Source organism: Engystomops pustulosus, chromosome 3 (genome assembly GCF_040894005.1).
Source record: "Engystomops pustulosus chromosome 3, aEngPut4.maternal, whole genome shotgun sequence".
Taxonomy (NCBI): domain Eukaryota; kingdom Metazoa; phylum Chordata; class Amphibia; order Anura; family Leptodactylidae; genus Engystomops; species Engystomops pustulosus.
The window spans coordinates 183,932,979-183,954,431 of NC_092413.1; the positions used below are offsets into that span (position 1 = coordinate 183,932,979).

The 21,453-nt window shown below is 42.7% G+C and overlaps 1 protein-coding gene across 4 annotated transcripts in view; it reads right to left on the bottom strand.

The window, feature by feature from the left end:
- The window catches only part of PPP1R7 (protein phosphatase 1 regulatory subunit 7), a 28,649-nt gene continuing 7,196 nt past the window's right edge, over positions 1-21,453 (bottom strand). Inside the window, exons 1-11 of one of the 4 annotated variants that reach the window (XM_072143215.1) lie at positions 14,263-14,342; positions 12,509-12,586; positions 10,701-10,799; positions 9,096-9,151; positions 8,555-8,620; positions 8,216-8,346; positions 3,740-3,902; positions 2,748-2,864; positions 1,943-2,047; positions 997-1,083; positions 1-622 (exon numbers count right to left, since the gene is read on the bottom strand). In XM_072143215.1, coding sequence (XP_071999316.1) covers positions 446-622; positions 997-1,083; positions 1,943-2,047; positions 2,748-2,864; positions 3,740-3,902; positions 8,216-8,346; positions 8,555-8,620; positions 9,096-9,151; positions 10,701-10,799; positions 12,509-12,586; positions 14,263-14,299 — 1,116 coding nt within the window. In that variant the 5' untranslated portion in view covers positions 14,300-14,342 and the 3' untranslated portion in view covers positions 1-445. Of the gene's footprint in view, positions 623-996; positions 1,084-1,942; positions 2,048-2,747; positions 2,865-3,739; positions 3,903-8,215; positions 8,347-8,554; positions 8,621-9,095; positions 9,152-10,700; positions 10,800-12,508; positions 12,587-14,262; positions 14,401-21,453 lie in introns of those variants that run through there. The other 3 variants (XM_072143219.1, XM_072143216.1, XM_072143217.1) reach the window with 3 other exon arrangements.

The following is a 21,453-nucleotide window of genomic DNA, read 5'->3' on the forward strand; positions in this document are numbered from 1 at the left end:
TGCAGATAGAAAACAAACTTTTGTAAACAAACTTAAAAGAAAATCATTCCAGGAAGATGTAACAATGAGACATGTTAGTGACATGTGAGGAGATGGAATGACTGCAACTGGCCAAGAAGTTACATGTAGCGGCCACGTGCTGAGGTTAAAAAAAAAAAACCTAACCTTTGGACTATTGTCCGGAAATAAATACTGTACTGCGGCAGCACCAGCCAATGGGGGTCAATTCATTACAGCTGCATTTCAGGAAGACAGTCCATGGACTAGCGGTAAAGACTATGGAATGAACAATTAACTTTCAGTTTGATATGAGAAGTCATGCAGTGCAGGGAACATAAGAATGTGATGACAATGCAATGGGAAAGCTTTCTATCTTATGAAAGAGGTTGAGGAGTTGTGCTGTGCTGCTACAGTGGGAGGGAGAGGGGGCAGATAAGCCGTCAACTCAGAATCTGACAAACGTTGCGTCAATCTGCCGGATGGACGGCAAGGCCAGCATGATCTTGCGCCTGTACTGGTTGTCTTTCTGTAGCGGGTTCCTCTCCAGATACACAGTCTGCAAACCTTTAGCACCACTCAGCTCTTCCAGGTCAGCCCAGTTGTCCACCAAGTTGTCATTCATCTGTGATAAAAGAACACACACATAAGAAACTTTCCTGGCTGGGCTGGTTACGTTACTCACAGTACCCAGAAATTTACCAAGGTGAAACTCAGCCTATTGTCAAAAGCTTTTCCAGTTGACAATATTAGCAAAGGCTCCATGATAACCTTGATTCTCAATGGTTGGGGAACATCTAGAATGGCTGGAATTATTTAATAAGTTAATGTTATAGTAAGAGACTAAAACTTTAAAAGGGTGATTGCACAGACGTGGCGTTATATGTACCTCCTTTGTATTCAGGACTCAATCCTGGTTTTGTCTTACACTGAGCAAACTGCTATGTGAACAGAGCCTTGCTTTTATTACTGAATGGGGCGGGGGAAGAAGGCCCTTACCCAAAATTCCTGGAGCTCTGTCAGATGTCTGATATTTTGAATCCTCTTTATTCTGTTAGAAGCAACATCCAAAGTTGTCAATTTGGTCTGAAAAACAGAATGAGAACAATTATTTTTATATACCATATAACACAGGTAGCAATGCTATACAAGCCTCAGGCTGCGTTCACATGTCGCTCATGAAACGCAATTCAGGCGGATGGAGCTACACCCGATCGCAGATGGGTTTAGACCTACGAGCAGCACTTTTGCTTTCTGTTGCTTGTATTTAGATCTAAACCCATCTGTAATTGGGTATAGCGCTTTTTTTTTTTTTTTTTAATTGATTTTCTCATTTTTACGGGGAGAATATAATATCAGGGACATAACACATAACTATACAAATAACATATGTTGTTTGATGGTACAAAGGTGACATTATACGAGTCTGGCAGGACTTTGACCATGCAAACACTTGCCAAATCCAATCTTCTCAAGGTACAGCCGCACCATAGCTCAATCTGGTTTTTTTACATCTGTTTAAGAACATAGGGAAGCTGAGCGCTGGCACCGGCTCACCCTGAGCTGGTGCACGGTATTTGCGCCTTAGAAGCACGATTCCAAGTGGTAGGTTTCCTTTAACTGCTGCCAGCCATCTAGTACACAACGGTATTTTCTGCCGCCAAGGCTAGGCCACACCCCCTTTCCACAAAGCCACAACCCTTTTTGGTCATAAAACTGCCTAAACATGGTCTAAAAGCCTCAATAAAATGTGGCTGAAGATATTTCAGTTTTAAATTTCTCCCGAATTCCGGCATAGACATAATTTCCAGTTCACTTTAGCATACATTGAATATCATTGATAGTGTTAATAAGTAAACGTGGGAAAATCAATTGTTGGATATGAACAGGAGTTACAGCCTGTGAAGATGTCTATCAGCGAGTTTAGATTAGTAGTTTAGCTCACATTGTTCTCCAGACCCTCCAGGACTTGGATGCCATTGTCGCTCAGGTACAACTCGCGCAGGTTCACAAGGCTTTGGAGGCCTTCAATCTTCAAAAGGCGATTGCTCTGAGGAGGAGAGAGTTTACACTATTAATGTGCCCTAATGGGACAGCACATTTACTACACGGAGAACATGATCCTGACCTTGAAGTCTTTCAGCTGAAATGCATTTGCGTTATACTACATTAGCAGAGGAAAGGATTGCATTACTGGAGAGTCTACAGCTTAATCAAGACACATAGATATCAATTCCCATCCCTTCAGTCAGTCCCTGGCACAGGCTGTCATCTTCCTATACCAGGAGCTGGGCCTAGTAATGAAAGTGACACAGCTAGATATTTACTAGACATCCTATAAATCTTCTGCAGATCGCTGACATATTTCCTCAATGCATTTAAGGAGCTGCTTAAAAGGAGATCTACCATCAAATTCATCATGATAAACCAGGGACACTTGCTCATAGATCCAGCCACTGTGACCGTGTAATCTTCTTATATATTTGTTATCCATGCCCTCCTTCCTTCTAAAATATACTTTTACAATTATGCTAATGAGCCAGAAGGGCTCCTCAGGGTGTTAGCAGATTCCCTTCTGTGCATGCTTGATTTTGATGGTAGATTTCCTTCAAATTCTGATTACAACCATTATACGTGACACAATATTCCATAACAGCAACAATATACAAAAGATTTTAACCCTTTAAAAATGTGGTTAACCTTTTTTCTTTTTTTTTTAAAAAAAAAAAAAGGGTTAACACTCAGCTTACCTGCACGCTTAATACTGTCAGGTTACTCAGTGTATCCATGTTCTGCAACTTGGTAATCTTGTTTTTCCCAAGAAATAGACTGTCCAAATCTCTTAACATATCCAGATTTTCTATCTCCTGCAAACACAAAATATGAGCAAACATTTTTAGGAATTGCTCGAATGTTTAAAAAAAAAAAAAAAACATGATCATAGATGTCAATGGCTTTGACCATAGGTCCCAGCTGTCACCAGATGCGGCAGGACAGTCCCGGTTCTTCACCGCTGTCCCGGGTGCTTGGGAGACTGCCCCACGTGCTTCAGGTCCCAAAGACGCTAGAGCAGCAGAAGCATTGGGACTAGGAGGTGGGATCTGCTTCTTTTTAGCACATCAGGAATGGAGGTAGCTCCTCCTAAAGGCTGGCCACGCCCCCTCCTTCAAATCAACATCAGAGCCCCAGCAGAAGAGGAAGCAGGACTACTGGGGGAATAAGTGAAAGTTAGGTAACACTGGGGCACATATACCAAGAGTCCAAACGCCGCATTTTTTCCGTTTTGCCCTGAATTTCGCAATCAGATTGCGGCACATCGGCGCCGGCTTGCATGCGACACAAATCGGGGGGCGTAGACGGCAGACAACCCGACTGATTCAGACAAACCGCGGAATTTAAAAACCAAATTGTGTCGCAAGATCAGCACTCATATACACCAGGAAGAAGAAGGTGAAATCCGGCGAACCTCAGCAGGGGAAGCGACAGATGCAGGAAATTGGACGCACGATCCAAGCGAATTGCGGCAGCTCCGAATCCTCGTCAGATAACGCAAGGAAGGGATCGCGACGAGACGGGCAAGTAAATGTGCCCCAATGTGTTTTTCTTGTTTCATACAGTTACTGGAGGACAACAGAGGCCACACTATAAAAGGATGGAGGACAGGGGGCCACAACATGTAGGAGACGTATGAAACAACAGTCTTGATACATCTCCCCCTATGTGCTCCACATTAACCACTTACCCGAATACGATTTGAGCCAAGTTCCAACAAGCGGAGCTGTGTCAGGGAGTTGAGGTTTTCAATGCGACTGATCTTGTTGTTTACCAGGTACAGGCGCTTAAGTTGAGTCATGGAGTCTAAACCCTCGATACGCTTTAGCAGGTTGAACGACAGATCCAGGATTCTGCAATCATAAGATTTTACCGCATTAACGATCTAGGATGTGGAATGTCAGGACTTAAAATGTAGTTGTAATATTCAACAAGAGATTTAAGAAAAAAAAAAATAAATTGTGCCAAATTACAGTGGAGAGGTTATGGTCAAGATGACATATGGTCTAGTGTGGGATTTATTGTGCATTCATTTGAATAAACTATTTAAAAAAAACTCATTTGGGGTTCAATATTCAAAGTTCTCCATCATAGTCTGACCAACCAATCACTAGCAATGTAAAAAATGCTACCTAAAAGGCTGACGGGTTCTTCACACGATGTCACTGAACATCAATGATCTCAATGACTACATACAGTAAGGCTGCATTCACACGACCGTTGGGGGATATACGTCCCCCATAGGATGGCAATGGACGCACGGAGCGGTCGGTGCTGCACATGTGCGGCACCGTACAAGGGAAAAGATAGGACATTTCCTATATTTCCCGTGTTGCGGCGCCGTGCGCCATGTGTCACTATGGTGAGGGGAGGGAGGTCACCCCTCCTCCTCTCCATCACGGAAAAGGTATGCCCGCCAGGCTACGGCCCGTTGTCCTGTTCATCAGTGCTTACACATGTCTGCAGACTATCTGTGCTTCTTTGTTTACAACACTAAAGTAGCAGAAGCGCTGAATCACTTGATGGACATTAAGGGATTAATGGGCAACTTAAGTAAAAGAGTGGCTAACCTTGTTAAATTCAGTCAAAAATATAATTTTTTATATTCAGATAACACTTTTGATTGTAACCTCAACTGTCGATATCTCCGATAACATGGCATAACCCCCCCCCAAAAAAAAACAAACAAACATGATTTAATATTAAAAAGGGAGATTTTCCTCTTTAAAATGACACCTGTACAGTTGAACCTAGAACCACAGTTCTAAAGTTATAACCAGTTTAAAATGTGTCCCGTCTGTAGCCTGTCAGCTAAAGGCAGAATGGAGAAAGACAGAGCTTTCAGAAGTAATCTCTGCATAATGTATCTCTATGGTGGTGGATTGGCACTGTACACTTTTTTGACATATTTTAGGAAAGGTTGATTCAATTTTATTGCTTATTTAAAATAAAGTCCATTATTTTAAAACATGCAATGGAAAAAAAATGTACATTATGTACATGGCCGATGAACTAAAATACATGTGAATGTCCAGTTGTTTTAACCCTTTAAATACCGTAAGTAAGAAATATTTGACTGGGCACCAATGGGTTAGAGCTCTCGAGTCATATGAAGGCTACACCTTGTTATCTACAGTTAAGTAAATAGTTGATAAAACTCCCTGCCACTAATAAATCATTATTGAGCTGCTGCAAAGTAATTTTTAGCCCCTTTCACAATTGTTCAATGAAGATACTTATAGAAAAATATAAGTTGTATAGTAAATGCATTAATATATTATATCTGTGATGTTCTCCATTACACTTTACATATGTAGTTTGTCATTTTTCAGTATTCCAACAGATACATTTTTGTTCTTATTATACGTCTTGTTTTATTGTAATTTATGCTTCCTCGATTTATTTATTATTTTTAAGATAGGTCCTCAATACAACGGCAGTATGTGACAACCCTGCTTATCAGCCACTCTAAGGGGACAGAGGGCTCTGCCGAGTCCATCTTGCACCTCATTTTTTATTTTTGCACATGTAATACCATACACAGACACCATACAATGTATGGTTCTGCACTGGTTAAAATGTATAGAGGCTATAGGAATTCTGTGAACTTGGCAGATACCTTGCAGACCCTTCCGGATTCAATATGGATTCCCTATTAAAGATTGATAAACCAATACTGGCATATTCCTTTAACTATCTTTATTGTGTATTTGTTTATATTATTCATAATTTCACCGATTCCTTATACCTACTGAATAAGACTTGCAGACATACGGCTTTATGCAAGTGTTTTTAATCAGTGCAAACAATGTTTAGTTATGATGGAGCACCTACTGATTGCTCTTTACTCCTGTCAGCCCATCAAGGGGGTGCAGGCAAAAGCTTTAAGTGCTCTGCATTTGCTGATGATGTTCTCCTGTAATTGACAGATCCGTCAACCTCCCTCCTGGCTCTTTTAGACACTTTAAACTAGTTTGGCCAATCACAAAATAATTACTACTAAATTGCCTACGGGCATAGGCCTTGCCCCCTCATTAGGGGGGGACTTACCTTTTTCTTTGCATACAGACGCCCTTCTGTATCTGGGGATCAACGTCTCATTAGACCTAAAGACCTAACTAACTGGTCCTCCAGCTTCGGGGTAGCATTATGTGAAAATGACGATCTTGCCCAGACTTCTGTACTTGCTCCAAGCAATACCCCTAGCAATACCAAATATTTTTTTTTAGCAAACTGACAGGTAGTTTAAATCGCTTTCTATGGGCATCTTCTCCTCCCAGGATAGCCAGGAGGACACTGATGCATAGGAAGCTCCAGGGTGGCCTGGGTTTACCCAACTGCAGAGGTTATTATGTGTTGTCAGTGTTGGCAAGGATCCTTGATTGCTTCCACATTAAGCAGAACAAATTATAGATGCGTTTGGAGGAACAGCTGTCACCTTTGACAAATCTACCCTGTCTGCCGGTATACACCCTGAATCACCGATTGTTTGATCTACCCCTTGTAGCATGCCAATTATTGCTGACACTTAAGGACGGACTCCAATACTAAACTTCTGGAAACTGATGGTCCCATGACCCCAACTACGGACAATCCCGACTTCCCTTCAGGCTGTGCAGCAGACTTCCCGAGACCCCTTAAGACTCAAACCCCATTGCTCTATTAAACAATGCTGACTGTTACAGGACTCCCAACGTGTGATGCGGTGCTGTCAGATTCGCAGTGTCAACACACCTGACATTTCTACAACACACAAAGTCCGCCTACAACTTCAGGAGCTATGCTGTTCTCCTTCCCCTATGCCCCATGCAATCTCAGTTATAAACCACCTCCTGCTGGATGAATGGTCTGAACCAGAGCTCCCCTTTATACGAGCTTGGGAGTCGGAAATAGGGACAACCTACTCTCCTGAGGACTGGTAAAAAGCAATGGAACTCTCCCATAAGCGATTCATCTCAAGCACATCTCAAGACACCAATTACAAGGCTCTATCCCGGTGGTATCGAGTCCCAGCCCTTGGCACCATGCTTCACTTATGGTGGGATTGTCCAGTGATCCAGCCGTTCTGGACCCGAGTCATAACGCTCATACACCACCTGGACAACTCCCCAGCAGTACTTCTACTATCCATGCTTCCAACTCAAGAGCCAAACACTCTTTAGTTGCTTTTCTTTTGATTGCAGCCAGAACCATGATCCCCAGATTGTGGAAAACCACTCGTACCCCATCTATCTCAGACTAGTTGGCAGAGATCCTCCTACTTCAGAGAATGGAGGAATTAACTGCCCACTTGAATAAAACTGGAGAACAGCATATCCTCACCTGGGGACCCCGGCTGGACTTTAAGAACTCAGCTGAGTATTTAACCTTTCAATGAGCAGGTGACACAATACGTATAGTGTAATCTCGACTGACAATCCCCCACCTTACCTACCCTTGTGTTTTAAATCTACCCCTCAGACTTTCCTTCCCCCATCCTCCTAACCCCGGTTACTCTATGTGAAGTTATATTTTCTCGCTGGATACATGCCTTATTAGATCTGACTCAACTGAACGTGCACCGCTACGGAGACCTGGTTGCTACACGAGTGTCAATTCACCGTGGGCGGATCAAACAAGTGATTATTTGGTGGATATGTTTGCAGTCTTGTGTTATTTTTGTTTCTTTTTTTTTTAGACCATAACTTTCTGATTGAACATTTTTCTTATTGCGATCAAGTCTATAATGTCAGTGAAAATTACCTTCCCCGCAGTGAGTTTATAATGCCATGCTTAAATGCGGTTTCTTTTCTATTATGCCATTTCATTTGCCCAATAAAAAAAAGATTATTTATAATGGATACTAGTGACACATATCCATCTCATGCAGAATATACAGGAGGACAAACCGTGCACCAGAAGAACAAGGATACTTAAATGTCTCCAATGTCAAGTGCTCCCTTATATACATAGTCAATGGCTTTGGGTGGGCCTCATAGGTGCTGGAAGATCAGATCCATTTGCTGGGTACTGTAGACCGACATATATATCTAACCAATCTTCCCCTATATGTGGTATGTGATACAGACGCTACATATATACAAGATATGACAGAATACCCAGTGTAGGAGAATTGGAAGTAAAGGAACTGGCAATGAGAAGAGCTACCCTGTCTGAATAGACTCACTGGAGTTGACCCAGGTTCTCCAGGTTCTGGATAACACGAATCTGATTGTCATACAGGTCCAATTCATTCAATGTCACCAACTGCTCCAAGTTCTCAATCACCTTTATTAGGTTTTGACGCAGGCACAGGGTCTACAGGGTCAATGAGAAAGGGCAAGTTAGAGGGGAAAGAGCAATGGACGTAAACAGTGGGCAAATGAAGGGAAGTACAAGGGAATAGAAAACGGGAAAAAATAAAAACCTTAAAACAAAAGCAAAGATTTCTGTATCCAGAAGAGATTACATGACAAGACGGGTTTTATGTAATGCAACAACAGTAGACAAGCAAACAGCAGCTTACCTGAACTTTCTTCAGCACCTCAAATCCCTGAATAGCTCCTATCCGCATGTGGTTCAAGTCAACTTCCTATCAAATGTACAGCGAAAGGTGAATCACAGTCCAGACACAACAGAGGATTGAAAATACAATGGAGAAAATTAAATCATTATCAAGTAAGCATCTTTCTTGAGTTTTTTAAAGGGTATTTTAGTCAGGCATGAATTTTTTCAAAGTAAATCAAAAAATTTTTTAAGCATTCTGGGGAATATAAAAGTATCTTTTTGTCTAGAGCTTTATAGAAAGTTTCATTGTTAACTTCCTGTGGATAAAAACCGCTCCGGGGTCATGTGATATAACGAGCCATGCACCTGTATGACATCACATGACCAGGGATATAACGAGCCGTGCCCCTGTATGAGGTCACATGACCATGGACTGATTTTTTATCCACAGGAAGTAAAGAATGAAGCTGAAAATGGGCAACCCGTTTAAAGGTAGCATGAGGAGCTTTACCCCTTATTTATATGTATAAAAACCAGGGAAGCTGTAAATCTGTCATTACCTCAGCTTCAGGATCTAGGATAATTGTCTCCAAGTTCACCGGGGTGTCTGAATCATCTGGGAAAATAAGATAGAGTGGCAATAAGTTATAATAATGATGAATAACTTATAGGATTATAGGAGTCAGACTATATTTGCAAGAACGTATGCCCGCCGGTCATATGTTCACCGCGATGGGGAGAGGAGTGGTGACCCATCTCCTTTTCATAGCGCATGGTGCTGTAAAATGGGGAAAGATAGGACAAGTCCTATCTTTTCCCCTGTACGGAGCGGTACAGTGCCACATGTGCTGCACCGTATAGCTTTGTGCGCCCGTTGCTAGCCTATGGGGGACATATGCACGGCCGCAGGCTTGCGGCTGTATATACATCGCTCTACAGTCTCAGTTATGAGCGAGCCTCAATCATAAAGCCACATGCAACACTCAAAATCTAACCAAGATTTTAGCTGTGGCTGTGTCTCAGTCTCCTCCGCACTCATCCAGCTCCTTCACCCCTCTCCCTTCCTGCCTGCTCATGTATATTGAGCAAATGGGGGGGGGGGATTATGGTGTGGAGGAGAGGAGGAATGCATTTGACTCATTTCTATTGTGTTTCCACTTTAACCGTACCAAACTTAGTAATACATATTATCCATGGCACCACATCCTTGTATACAATATATCCTGGCACAAGGTGTACATAGACTTCAGAGACTGACGGAATGAAACACAGAAATTACCATAATGGATAAACAATGACGTCACATCTGGCCACCAATGTCAGTCCCGCTCTGTCAACATCTAGAATGTGATGGATGATCACGGACAACCCCGGTGTTTTGCTTTCCACCTGTTTTATAAATGGCCGCTGTGTTTTGCACCAGGTTTATCTGCCTGGAGTAACAACGAGTGCTGTATTCTTGGAGCCGCACAATAGTTCTATTCATTTACTTCAACCCAATCCCTGCCAGTAATGTGATTTGTTACAACCAATTAAAGGAACACGCAATGATGCCACTAGCTGGCACCACTGCACCAGCAACACAAAAATCCTTCCAGAAACATTACGATTTAATACAGAGATTTACCACTGTCCAGCAGATGTATAATCTTCTCCGATTCCCCAGAAAGAAGCAGATCCTAGTGATCCCAGCTACACAAGCTCCTATATTCCATATAGCTTGACGTGTTATGGGAAACATGTGGACATATAACTAGGACTTCTAAGTTAAAGAAGGCCCCTAACTATGAGGGCTTCCCCAATGGGTTCACTGAAATAGACCCAAGAAGAAATAGTCAGCATTAGGCTGCATTCACACTGGGGGACGTATATACAGCATATAAAGGATGCCGATAGAGGGCAATGGGTGCATGGCACCGTACCGTTCCATACCCCGTGAAAGATAGGACATGTCCTATCTTTTCTCTGAATACGGCGCCGTGCCCAATGTTACTCTATGGTACACTTAGAGGTAAGTGCTGCACCATGATCCTACCTACCTCTTCCATTTAAACATTTAGCCATGGGCCCAGCATATTTGGGAGACTATGTGATACCTTCCTGCCAGGAGACTTCCTTATCATAGGGTGACATAGAACGGAATAGATACAACACTGGACTGATACCTGGAGGTTGTTCACCATTTTGCACTTCCCCGTCCGGGACGTCCCTCTTCTCCTTAATGTCATCATCAGTAGACTCCTCAGATTCTGCCCGTTTATCCACTGATGTGTAAAAATGTGTAGTTAATTTTGGTTGTAAAGGGAACATGACTTGTCTGTGCTGATCACTCACTCCTCAGCTCTCAGCCCCCCACCTTTGTGCTCCTTGACTTACACAGGGACAGAGCGCATGGTGAGCTGCCATCAGTGGGGGTGAGCAGGACACAAGAGTGTCCACACACACACACACCCCTTTTTTTAATGCATCAAAACCAAAGAAAATCTTGGGACTTGCCACAGACTTTTGTCAGGAAGCCAAGCAAGTCAAAACACACATTTATATTGTAATGCAAATGCAGAGAAGGTAGAAAGGCAGATTTGCACTGCAGCTGTAATGGGCTTCTGTAACCGGTCTTCAGCGAAAAGGAGGTCCTTGACAGGTTCCCTTTAACCTCTTTACAACTATATCTATTCGTAAATTATTTCCTGTAGACTCTCTATCCTAATGGACACTATGTGGACTTGGCTCCCCCATGAGGGATTCCCTTTCCACAAGTGGGATTTACCCAAGAACGTTCTAAGAACTATGATTGGATCAGAGGTGGCACTAACATTTTTTCCAGAAGATTAATAACACAAAAGGAAGTGGGGAGAATAGTCTGCACAGGACTACATGGGAGGAGTTAAATTGCCTGTACAAGTGTCATAGATGGGGAAGGCTCCTGCAGTGTAACAGCCTGTGAAGCTACAGCACCAAGGGGCACCAATATACCATATTAGCAGATGATTTTTTAGAAGATGAGTTTTAGAAGGAAGGAGGTCATGGATAACAAAGGACTTTTACTCCAGCCACAGTGCCTAGATCGATCAGCAAATAGACATACATTGGGACCTTAAACCACAGCACCACAAGGACCTGTAATTGGTTTAGGCCACGGTCACACGTACCGCTAGACGTCCGTTCATGACGTCCCTGGAAACGCATGTGCGTTTGGGCCGAGGACCTCCCCCTGTGCGCTAGCATCGCGTTATGACGGACGCTTAGCGGTACGTGTGACCGCGGCCTTAGAGTCGCAAATGGACCTGCAGGTCCTCTTTAAGTATATGGAGAAGGGTTGCACAATGAAGTATAAAACCATGAGTAGATACTCACCTAAGCAGTCGGAACACCACTAATCTAATATTTATTAATAACAATATGCCACCTGCTTGATAGAATTAGCCAGTGGTGGCGAACCTATGGCACGGGTGCCAGAGGTGGCACTCGGAGCACTCTTTTTGGGCGCCCAGGCCATCAATATAGCACTCTACATAGAACTCAAAGAATCATCCTCCAGTCCCAGGCAACTCAACAAATGCTGCTCTAAGTGATATTTTAAAGCAACACATTCTTGATTGCTTGGAACTGCAGGAAGAGGTAGAACATGTGGAACAAGGGGAGGATTATCTTTAGAGCTCCTCTAGGCTTCTTCCTGTTGAAGTGGACCATAGCGAGATGCTACAACATTAGTCCAAATTTGCCCTTCTTCTTTCAACTATTTTGTTGTCCTCTAGAGGCCGATATGATTAAAAGTTGTGGTAGAACAGGTAGCAAAAATAACTACAGTACTTAAATTGCCGTGCTGGCACTTTGCAATAAATAAGTGTGTTTTGGTTGTAGTTTGGGCACCCGGTCTCTAAAAGGTTTGCCATCACTGGAATAAGTGGTTGACTTGTTCTATTAAGCTTCAGGTGAAACAATAGGAATGAGGGCTCTCGTTCTATTATCCTACCTATCATTACACAAGATTTTTCAATCTGAATAGGAGGGGCCAGTTCACATTTGCGTTCAGACTTCTGTTTAGTAGTTTCTGGTTTAGGAAAAAAAAAAGAGACTGAAATTTAGACAAACATCTGGGCAAATCTATCAACAAAGTATCAGTGAGAAGGAAAAAAAACACAACAACAACTGTTTACTGTTAGTGTCCTTTACCATTTTTTTTTATTATTTTGGTGCTATGTTGTTTTCTTTTTTACTTGAGGTGACATTGATATCCTGAAATCTAATATAAAAGCAACGATGCATTAAATGATGGTACAAACTGATAAAGACCATTGGTCATCCATACAAAAACAAGGAATCTTCCGTTACTTTAGATGGAAATAATATTGCAGCAGTTTGTGTCTAACTATCCGCTCAAACAACAGAAGGCACAACAAAAGATGTGACAATATATACAGACAGACACCCTTACAAGTTCAATGAAACAGATCAGTTCGTCACCAGTAATTATAGTTACGGTAATTAAAAAAAAAAGGAAACTGCAAAACAGAAGCCTGAAGCAGATGTGAACTGGCCTTTAGAAGGGATGTGAGGGGATCGTCACATGTATTAGATAATAAGCCCCCATTATTAGAAAGTCTTGTTCTGAAATGATGACATATCGCATTCCCATTAGTTCTAGCTGTTGCACCACATGGCAGGGGATCATAGCAGCCCAATAGGTGCACCAATACATCTATGGAGAGATACATGGGCCTCCGGATTTCCGTGACACTACAGGGGAAATGCAATATTACCCACCACCAATTCTTCCCTCTTCTATAAGATCAATAGGTCTGAGGCTATAGTATGTGCCAGACAGCCGAAAACTCACCATCAACACACAATATCACAGCTATCTGGGCAATAAAACCAAATGCAGTTTTTGGCACTTGACACCACTACAACATCTGAATCCACGCCCTAACTGAGGCATATGGAGAGAAGATGTCAGCTGCACCATTCCCATCACGTGAATTCATTCCTGAACACAGACTGATCTGGGATTTCCTATGGATCAGAAATCACTGCCAGAGCAATGTGAGTAATAACAAGCACTGGCATAGCCACTCCTTACCTGTGGAGTGACATCTAGTAACTATAGGAATACACATGTGCATCACCACCATACACTGGTTCATGGGGAGGGGGCCCTGGCAGCAGTGCGAGGAACAAAGGATTGGACATGCTGTAAACCAACACGCCTGATCTTTTTCTCCTCCAGAGACTGGTTGTCAGGTGCCAAATACAGAAGATGGTGAAATAGATGCATTATATCCATGGTCCGCTTTAGCAAAGTGTGAACACAGTCTATACAGCTGCATGGGTCAAGGGGTGGCAGTGCCACTCACAGATCCTTTTTATCTCAACACAGTGCCTTCCCCATGTTATACCACCTGACATGTGTGTGCAGGGACATGGGATCAGGCTGTCACTACCAGCCTCTCCCCAGATACAAGCGGCTGATAACAGAGAGCAACACTGTTACCAGGCAGAACCATGAGCCAGGAATATGTCCTCCCTCTGTGTATTATCCCACCAGATATACACTGCCCTGCCTTCACAAGGCCTGACAGATCATGCTGGGACATGTAGTTCCACAGCAGGATTAACCCTTACAGCTAGCCCCTTACATTTCCATATCACCCCCGTAGGCCGTCACTGAGCTTCCTCCACCCCCCGCACGTCACCCACATCAGCTGGAGCAATTCCCACGATCACTACCTTCCATGTCCTGCACTTCTCCACCTCCACTCGCCATTGTACGTCTGTTCCTCTAGTTCCCGGAAGTATCCAGCTCCACCAATGAGCTGTGACAATCACTCTACCACGTGATTAACGAGCAGCGGCTGCCGGAGCGCATGCGCAGAGGGAGGGATGGTGTTTGTGAAATGTAATGCAGTGTGTGTTGTACATGCAGAGAGACCAGGGCTCTCCCGCCTGGAAGTAGTCTTTTCATTTATTATACTATACAACTGTTTGAAGCAGGAGTATAAATCAATGAAATAAAGTTATCTTAGATTCCTGTCTTCTTCGCTGGTTAAAGGACACCTACCGCTAGATTACTGGTGGTAGAGTGTTCTAAATAGACAGCTTGTTACGTCTAGGGCAGTGATGGCAAACCTTTTAGACACCGAGTGCCCAAACTACAACCAAAACCTGCGTATATTTCGCAAAGTGCCGATGCGACAACCTGTTCTGTCACAGGTTTAAATTGTATAGGCACCTGAGGACACCAATACAGTAGAAAGAAGGAGAACAAGTTTGGATCATCCTTGTAGCTTCCTTCTAAGGTCCTGGGCTGCCTGGGACTGCAAGAGGCCTTAAGTCCTGTTTGGCAAACTCTACCCTGGGGTGATGCTAAGGGTGCCCATATAGAGGACTCTGAGTGCCACCTCTGGCACCCGTGCCATAGGTTCGCCACCACTGGTCTAGGGGATGGGAGGGACATGTATTTAGGTTTCTTGGCTAAAATAAGTCTGTAAAACTGCTGGAGGTGCTCAGGCTGACGGCACCCGAGCGCCTCTCGACTTACCCAGCTTTTAATTTATGCATGCCCACCGCTACCGGACAGGAATTACCATCCAATGACGTCTGAGCCAGGGCGTAGAGAGAGCGGGGCGAGCATAAATTAAAGTCCATGGAAGCCGAGAGATGCTTGCGTGCCGTCAGCTTAAGCCTCTGGCAACTTTATTACATATAAATATACACTCACCGGCCACTTTATTAGGTATACCATACTAGTATCGGGTTGGACCCCCTTTTGCCTTCAGAACTGCCTCAATTCTTCGTGGCATAGATTCAACAAGGTGCTGGAAGCATTCCTCAGAGATTTTGGTCCATATTGACATGATGGCATCACACAGTTGCCGCAGATTTGTTGGCTGCACATCCATGATGCGAATCTCCCGTTCCACCACATCCCAAAGATGCTCTATTGGATTGAGATCTGGTGACTGTGGAGGTTATTTGAGTACAGTGAACTCATTGTCATGTTCAAGAAACCAGTCTGAGATGATTCCAGCTTTATGACATGGCGCATTATCCTGCTGAAAGTAGCCATCAGATGTTGGGTACATTGTGGTCATAAAGGGATGGACATGGTCAGCAACAATACTCAGGTAGGCTGTGGCATTGCAACGATGCTCAATTGGTACCAAGGGGCCCAAAGAGTGCCAAGAAAATATTCCCGGCACCATGACACCACCACCACCAGCCTGAACTGTTGATACAAGGCAGGATGGATCCATGCTTTCATGTTGTTGATGCCAAATTCTGATCCAACGATCCGAATGTCGCAGCAGAAATCGAGACTCATCAGACCAGGCAACGTTTTTCCAATCTTCTGCTGTCCAATTTCGATGAGCTTGTGCAAATTGTAGCCTCAGTTTCCTGTTCTTAGCTGAAAGGAGTAGCACCCGGTGTGGTCTTCTGCTGCTGTAGCCCATCTGCCTCAAAGTTCGACGTACTGTGCGTTCAGAGATGCTCTTCTGCCTACCTTGGTTGTAACAGGTGGCGATTTGAGTCACTGTTGCCTTTCTATCAGTTCGAACCAGTCTGCCCATTCTCCTCTGACCTCTGGCATCAGCAAGGCATTTCCGCCCACAGAACTGCCGCTCACTGGATGTTTTTTCTTTTTCGGACCACTCTCTGTAAACCCTAGAGATGGTTGTGCGTGAAAATCCCAGCAGATCAGCAGTTTCTGAAATACTCAGACCAGCCCTTCTGGCACCAACAACCATGCCACGTTCAAAGGCACTCAAATCACCTTTCTTCCCCATACTGATGCTCGGTTTGAACTGCAGGAGATTGTCTTGACCATGTCTACACGCCTAAATGCACTGAGTTGCCGCCATGTGATTGGCTGATTAGAAATTAAGTGTTAACGAGCAGTTGGACAGGTGTACCTAATAAAGTGGCCGGTGAGTGTATATGTATATATATATATATATATATATATATATATATATATATATAACAAAGAAATGGCAGCTCTCTGAGGTAACTTGAGTGAAAAATAGTACTAGTTTATTCCAACATGTGCCAAGCTACGTTTCAGCTCCTATGGCCTCAAAGAATGCGTCAGGAAGGCTCCAGGCCATAGGAGCCAAAACGTAGCTTGGCACATGTTGGAATAAACTAGTACTTTTTTTCACTAAAGTTACCTCGTAGAGCTGCCATTTCTTTGTTATTTTTGATTTTTTTGGAGGGATTATGGGTCCAGATCCTTGGCTGTGCACTCGAACATAAGGAGCAGCCTATTTAGGACACTCTACCATCAGTAATCTGTTGGTAGATGTACATTAACCCCTTCACGCTCCGTGGCGGATATATCCGCCACGGAGCGCAGTGACTTAGCGCTCAGTGGCGGATATATCCGCCACGGCGCTTATGCCGGCTCGGCTCTGGATCAGAGCCAAACCGGCATCGGGAAACACGGGTGCCGGCTGTAACTAATAGCCGGCACCCCAGTGTAACACCCGCGATCGGTCAGCGCGACCGCGGCATCTAACATGCATCTGGGGGGTCTTTCCCCCACGATCGCCCCCCCCCCCCGAACCGTTTTCGGGGGGCGCCGATCGTTGCTATAGCAACTCTGGGGTCCGATCTGGACCCCAGAGTTACTTGCAAGAATTGCCGGTAAGATGGCGTCTGTGACGTCATCTTACTGGCACAGTGCCAGCCTATGCAAGTGTATAGGCTGACACTGATAATACTCTGCAATACATCAGTATTGCAGAATATTATTATGAACAAGCAATCAGATGATTGCGTGGTCATTTCCCATGGTATAAAAGTGAAAAAGTAAAAAAAAAAGTTATTCAATAAAAAAATAAAGTCATAAATCACAAAAAATGCTATAAAATGCGATCAAAAAACCATATGTACTCAGACATGATACTGGTGCAAAGTACAACATGTCCCGCAAAAAACAAGCCATCAACCAGCTTCGTAGCCAAAAAAGTAACAATGTTATGCCACTTGGAAGACGGCAATACATAAATGATAGATTTTTCCCCACATTAGGGTTTTGTTTGACAAATTTAGTAAAACATAAGAAAAAATATTCATGTCTGGTATCCCCGTAATCGTATCAACCCATAGAATAAAGATAACATGATTATTAGTCTATACGGTGAGCACCAAAAAAAAAAAAAGTAAAAAATCCAGTACAGAATTGATGCTTTTCTACTCCTGCCCTCAAAAAAAGTTCCTAAATTTTCAACAATAGGTGATACCAACCCCAAAATGGTAACAATGGAAAAAGCATCTCGTCCCGCAAAAAAAAATGCTGTCACATGGCCCCAATAACGGAAAAGCGAAAATTTTATAGCCTTCAAAAGGGGCCAATGAGGAAACTAAAATCCTGGCAGCTGCAGCGCCCTCCTTCCCTTCTGCACCTCGCTGTGCGCCCATAAAACAAGTCACAGCCACATGTGGGGGGTCTTTGTACTCAGGAGAAATTGCAGAACAAATTGTATGGTGGGTATTCTCTTTTTATATTTTGGAAATGTGTAAATTTTAGTGCTAAATGAACGTATAAGGGAACAATATGACCATTCTAAATTTCACCTCCATTTTGATTCAATTACTATGAAGATCTCAAGGGGTTAACAATCTTCGTAAAAGCTGTTTCTGATAGCTTGAGGGGTGCAGATTTGAATATGGGTAGATTATATAGGGGGTTTTGATGCTAAATATGCAAAATTTCATTCAAAACTGTATTTATCCCCAAAATAGTCAATTCTGAAAATCCGGAAAAGCAATATTCTTTTTGTAAGCCGCGTGACATCAAAATAAATTATCCAGACATTTCAAAAATTATGAAAATGTAAAGTAGACAAATGGGAAATGTTATTCAGCAACTTATTTAGGTGGTAAATCTATCTGCCTGGAAACGCAATGATTTAGAATTTTGAAAATGGCAAATTTTTCAAAAAATGTATCATATTTTCTTTTTTTTTGTAAATAAACGCAAAACTTATCTGCCAAAATTTACCACTAAAATGAAGTACAACATGTGGGGAAAAAACAATCTCAGAATCGCTTTGATAAGTAACAGTGTTCAAAAGTTATAACCATATAAAGCGAAGCAAGTCAGAATCCAAAAAATCGGGCTGAGCCTTAAGCTACAAAATGGCTGCGTCCTTAAGGGGTTAAGGACCAGGTACAATGGGGGGGTGGGGGGTGTATTTGCCATTAATTGTGGTTCTCAAGCCCACCCTCTGCAAACACCGTATATATATATATGAAGACACTTCGGCCTCCTGATATAGCCAGCATGCGGTGGAGCAGTTCTAAACCAGGTCCTGCCATCTTCACACCCACTTGATGTGGAGGTGGTGTTAGTGGGGAAAATTTGTGACTATTTCAGGGCTTGTATGCCAAAAAACTGGCGTATTACCACTGAAGCAACTGCCCCCTATTTTTGCATGCATTCTTTTAATGGCCCTAGCTTTTTAATTTTTTGTTCTAATGACATGCTTTAGATACATTTTTATTAGGAGAAATAGAGGACTCTTATTTTTTGGGGTTGGAATTTTTACTTTAACCCCTTAAGGACGCAGCCATTTTGCAGGTTAAGGCTCAGCCCGATTTTTTGGATTCTGACCTGCGTCGCTTTATATGGTTATAACTTTTGAACACTGTTACTTATCAAAACGATTCTGAGATTGTTTTTTCCCCACATATTGTACTTCGTTTTAGTGGTAAATTTTGGCTGATAAGTTTTGCGTTTATTTACAAAAAAAAAGAAAATATGATAAATTTTTTGAAAAATTTGCCATTTTCGAAATTCAAAATCATTGCGTTTCCAGGCAGATAGATTTACCACCTAAATAAGTTGCTGAATAACATTTCCCATTTGTCTACTTTACATTTTCATAATTTTTGATATGTCTGGATAATTTATTTTGATGTCACGCGGATTACAAAAAGAATATCGCTTTTCCGGATTTTCAGAATTGACTATTTTGGGGATAAATACAGTTTTGAATGAAATTTTACATATTTAGCATCAAAACCCCTATATAACCAACCCATTTTCAAATCTGCACCCCTCAAGCTATCAGAAACCGCTTTTACGAAGATTGTTAACCCCTTGAGATCTTCATAGTAATTGAATCAAAATGGAGGTGAAATTTAGAATGGTCAAATTGTTCCCTTATACGTTCATTTAGCACTAAAATTTACACATTTCCAAAATATAAAAAGAGAAAACCCACCATACAATTTGTTCTGCAATTTCTCCTGAGTACAAAGACCCCCCACATGTGGCCGTTACTTGTTTTATGGGCGCACAGCGAGACGCAGAAGGGAAGGAGCGCCCTGCAGCTGCCAGGATTTTAGTTTTCTCATTGGCCCCTTTTGAAGGCTATAAAATTTTCGCTTTTGCATTATTGGGGCCATGTGATGCCATTTTTTTTGCGCGATGAGATGCTTTTTCCATTGTTACCATTTTGGGGTTGGTATCACCTATTGTTGAAAATTTAGGAACTTTTTTTGAGGGCAGGAGTAGAAAAGCATCAATTCTGTACTGGATTTTTTACTCTTTTTTTTTTGGTGTTCACCGTATAGCCTAATAATCCTGTTATCTTTATTCTATGGGTCGATACGATTACGGGGATACCAGACTTGAATATATTTTCTTACGTTTTACTAAATTTGTCAAACAAAACCCTAATGTGGGGAAAAATCTATCATTTATGTATTGCCGTCTTCCAAGTGGCATAACATTGTTACTTTTTTGGCTACGGAGCTGGTTGATGGCTTATTTTTTGCGGGACATGTTGTGCTTTGCACCAGTATCATGTCGGAGTACACATGGTTTTTTGATCGCATTTTATAGCATTTTTTGTGGGATTGAATAGCTAAAAATCATAATTTTTGGAAGGTTTATAGCAGTTTTTTTTTACGGCGTTTATCGTGGGGGTTCAATAATGATTTACTTTTATTCTACGGGTTGTTACGGACGCGGTGATACTATATATGTGGGGTTTGTGTTATGATTTAGACTTTTTTTTTAGTTATATGTCTCTTTATATGTTTTGGGGGTTTTGGGCATTTTTAGTGATTTATTACTTTATTTTTTTATTGAATAACATTTTTTTTTTTACTTTTTCACTTTTATACCATGGGACATGAACAAGAAATCCTCTGATTGCTTGTTCATGATAATATTCTGCAATACTCATGTATTGCAGAGTATTATCAGTGTCAGCCTATACACTTGCATAGGCTGGCACTGTGCCAGTAAGATGACGTCACAGACGCCATCTTACCGGCAATTCTTGCAGGTAACTCTGGGGTCCAGATCGGACCCCAGAGTTGCTATAGCAACGATCGGCGCCCCCCGAAAACTGTTCGGGGGGGGGGCGATCGTGGGGGAAAGACCCCCCAGAGGCATGTTAGATGCCGCGGTCGCGCTGACAGCGGCATTTAACGGGTTAAGCACCCGCGATCGGAGTCAACTCCGATCGCGGGTGTTACACTGGGGTGCCGGCTTTCAGTCACAGCCGACACCCCGTGTTTCCCGATGCCGGTTCGGCTCAGATCTTGAGCTGAACCGGCATGGGCTCAGCGTCCGATATATCGGACGCTGAGCGCTAAGTCATTGAGCTCAGCGTCCGATATATCGGACGCTGAGCGTTAACGGGTTAACAATTTCCTTACAAAGATCATACAGCAGTAAGGGCTGAGCTCTCCACATATGCAACAACACCAACCACGGCAGTTAACCTGTTAGGTGCAGCATTCAGACCAGTTTCCAACTTAGTAATTGCAGCTGGAACCACTGTCTAAGAGGGCAAGAGTTAACATATCAATTGTCTGTAGCCAATGATGTGATGTGTTCCAATTCCAAAGCAAGCTGGAAGCTGGTTGGACAGTGTTGCCATCTCACTAGAGTAGTATAAA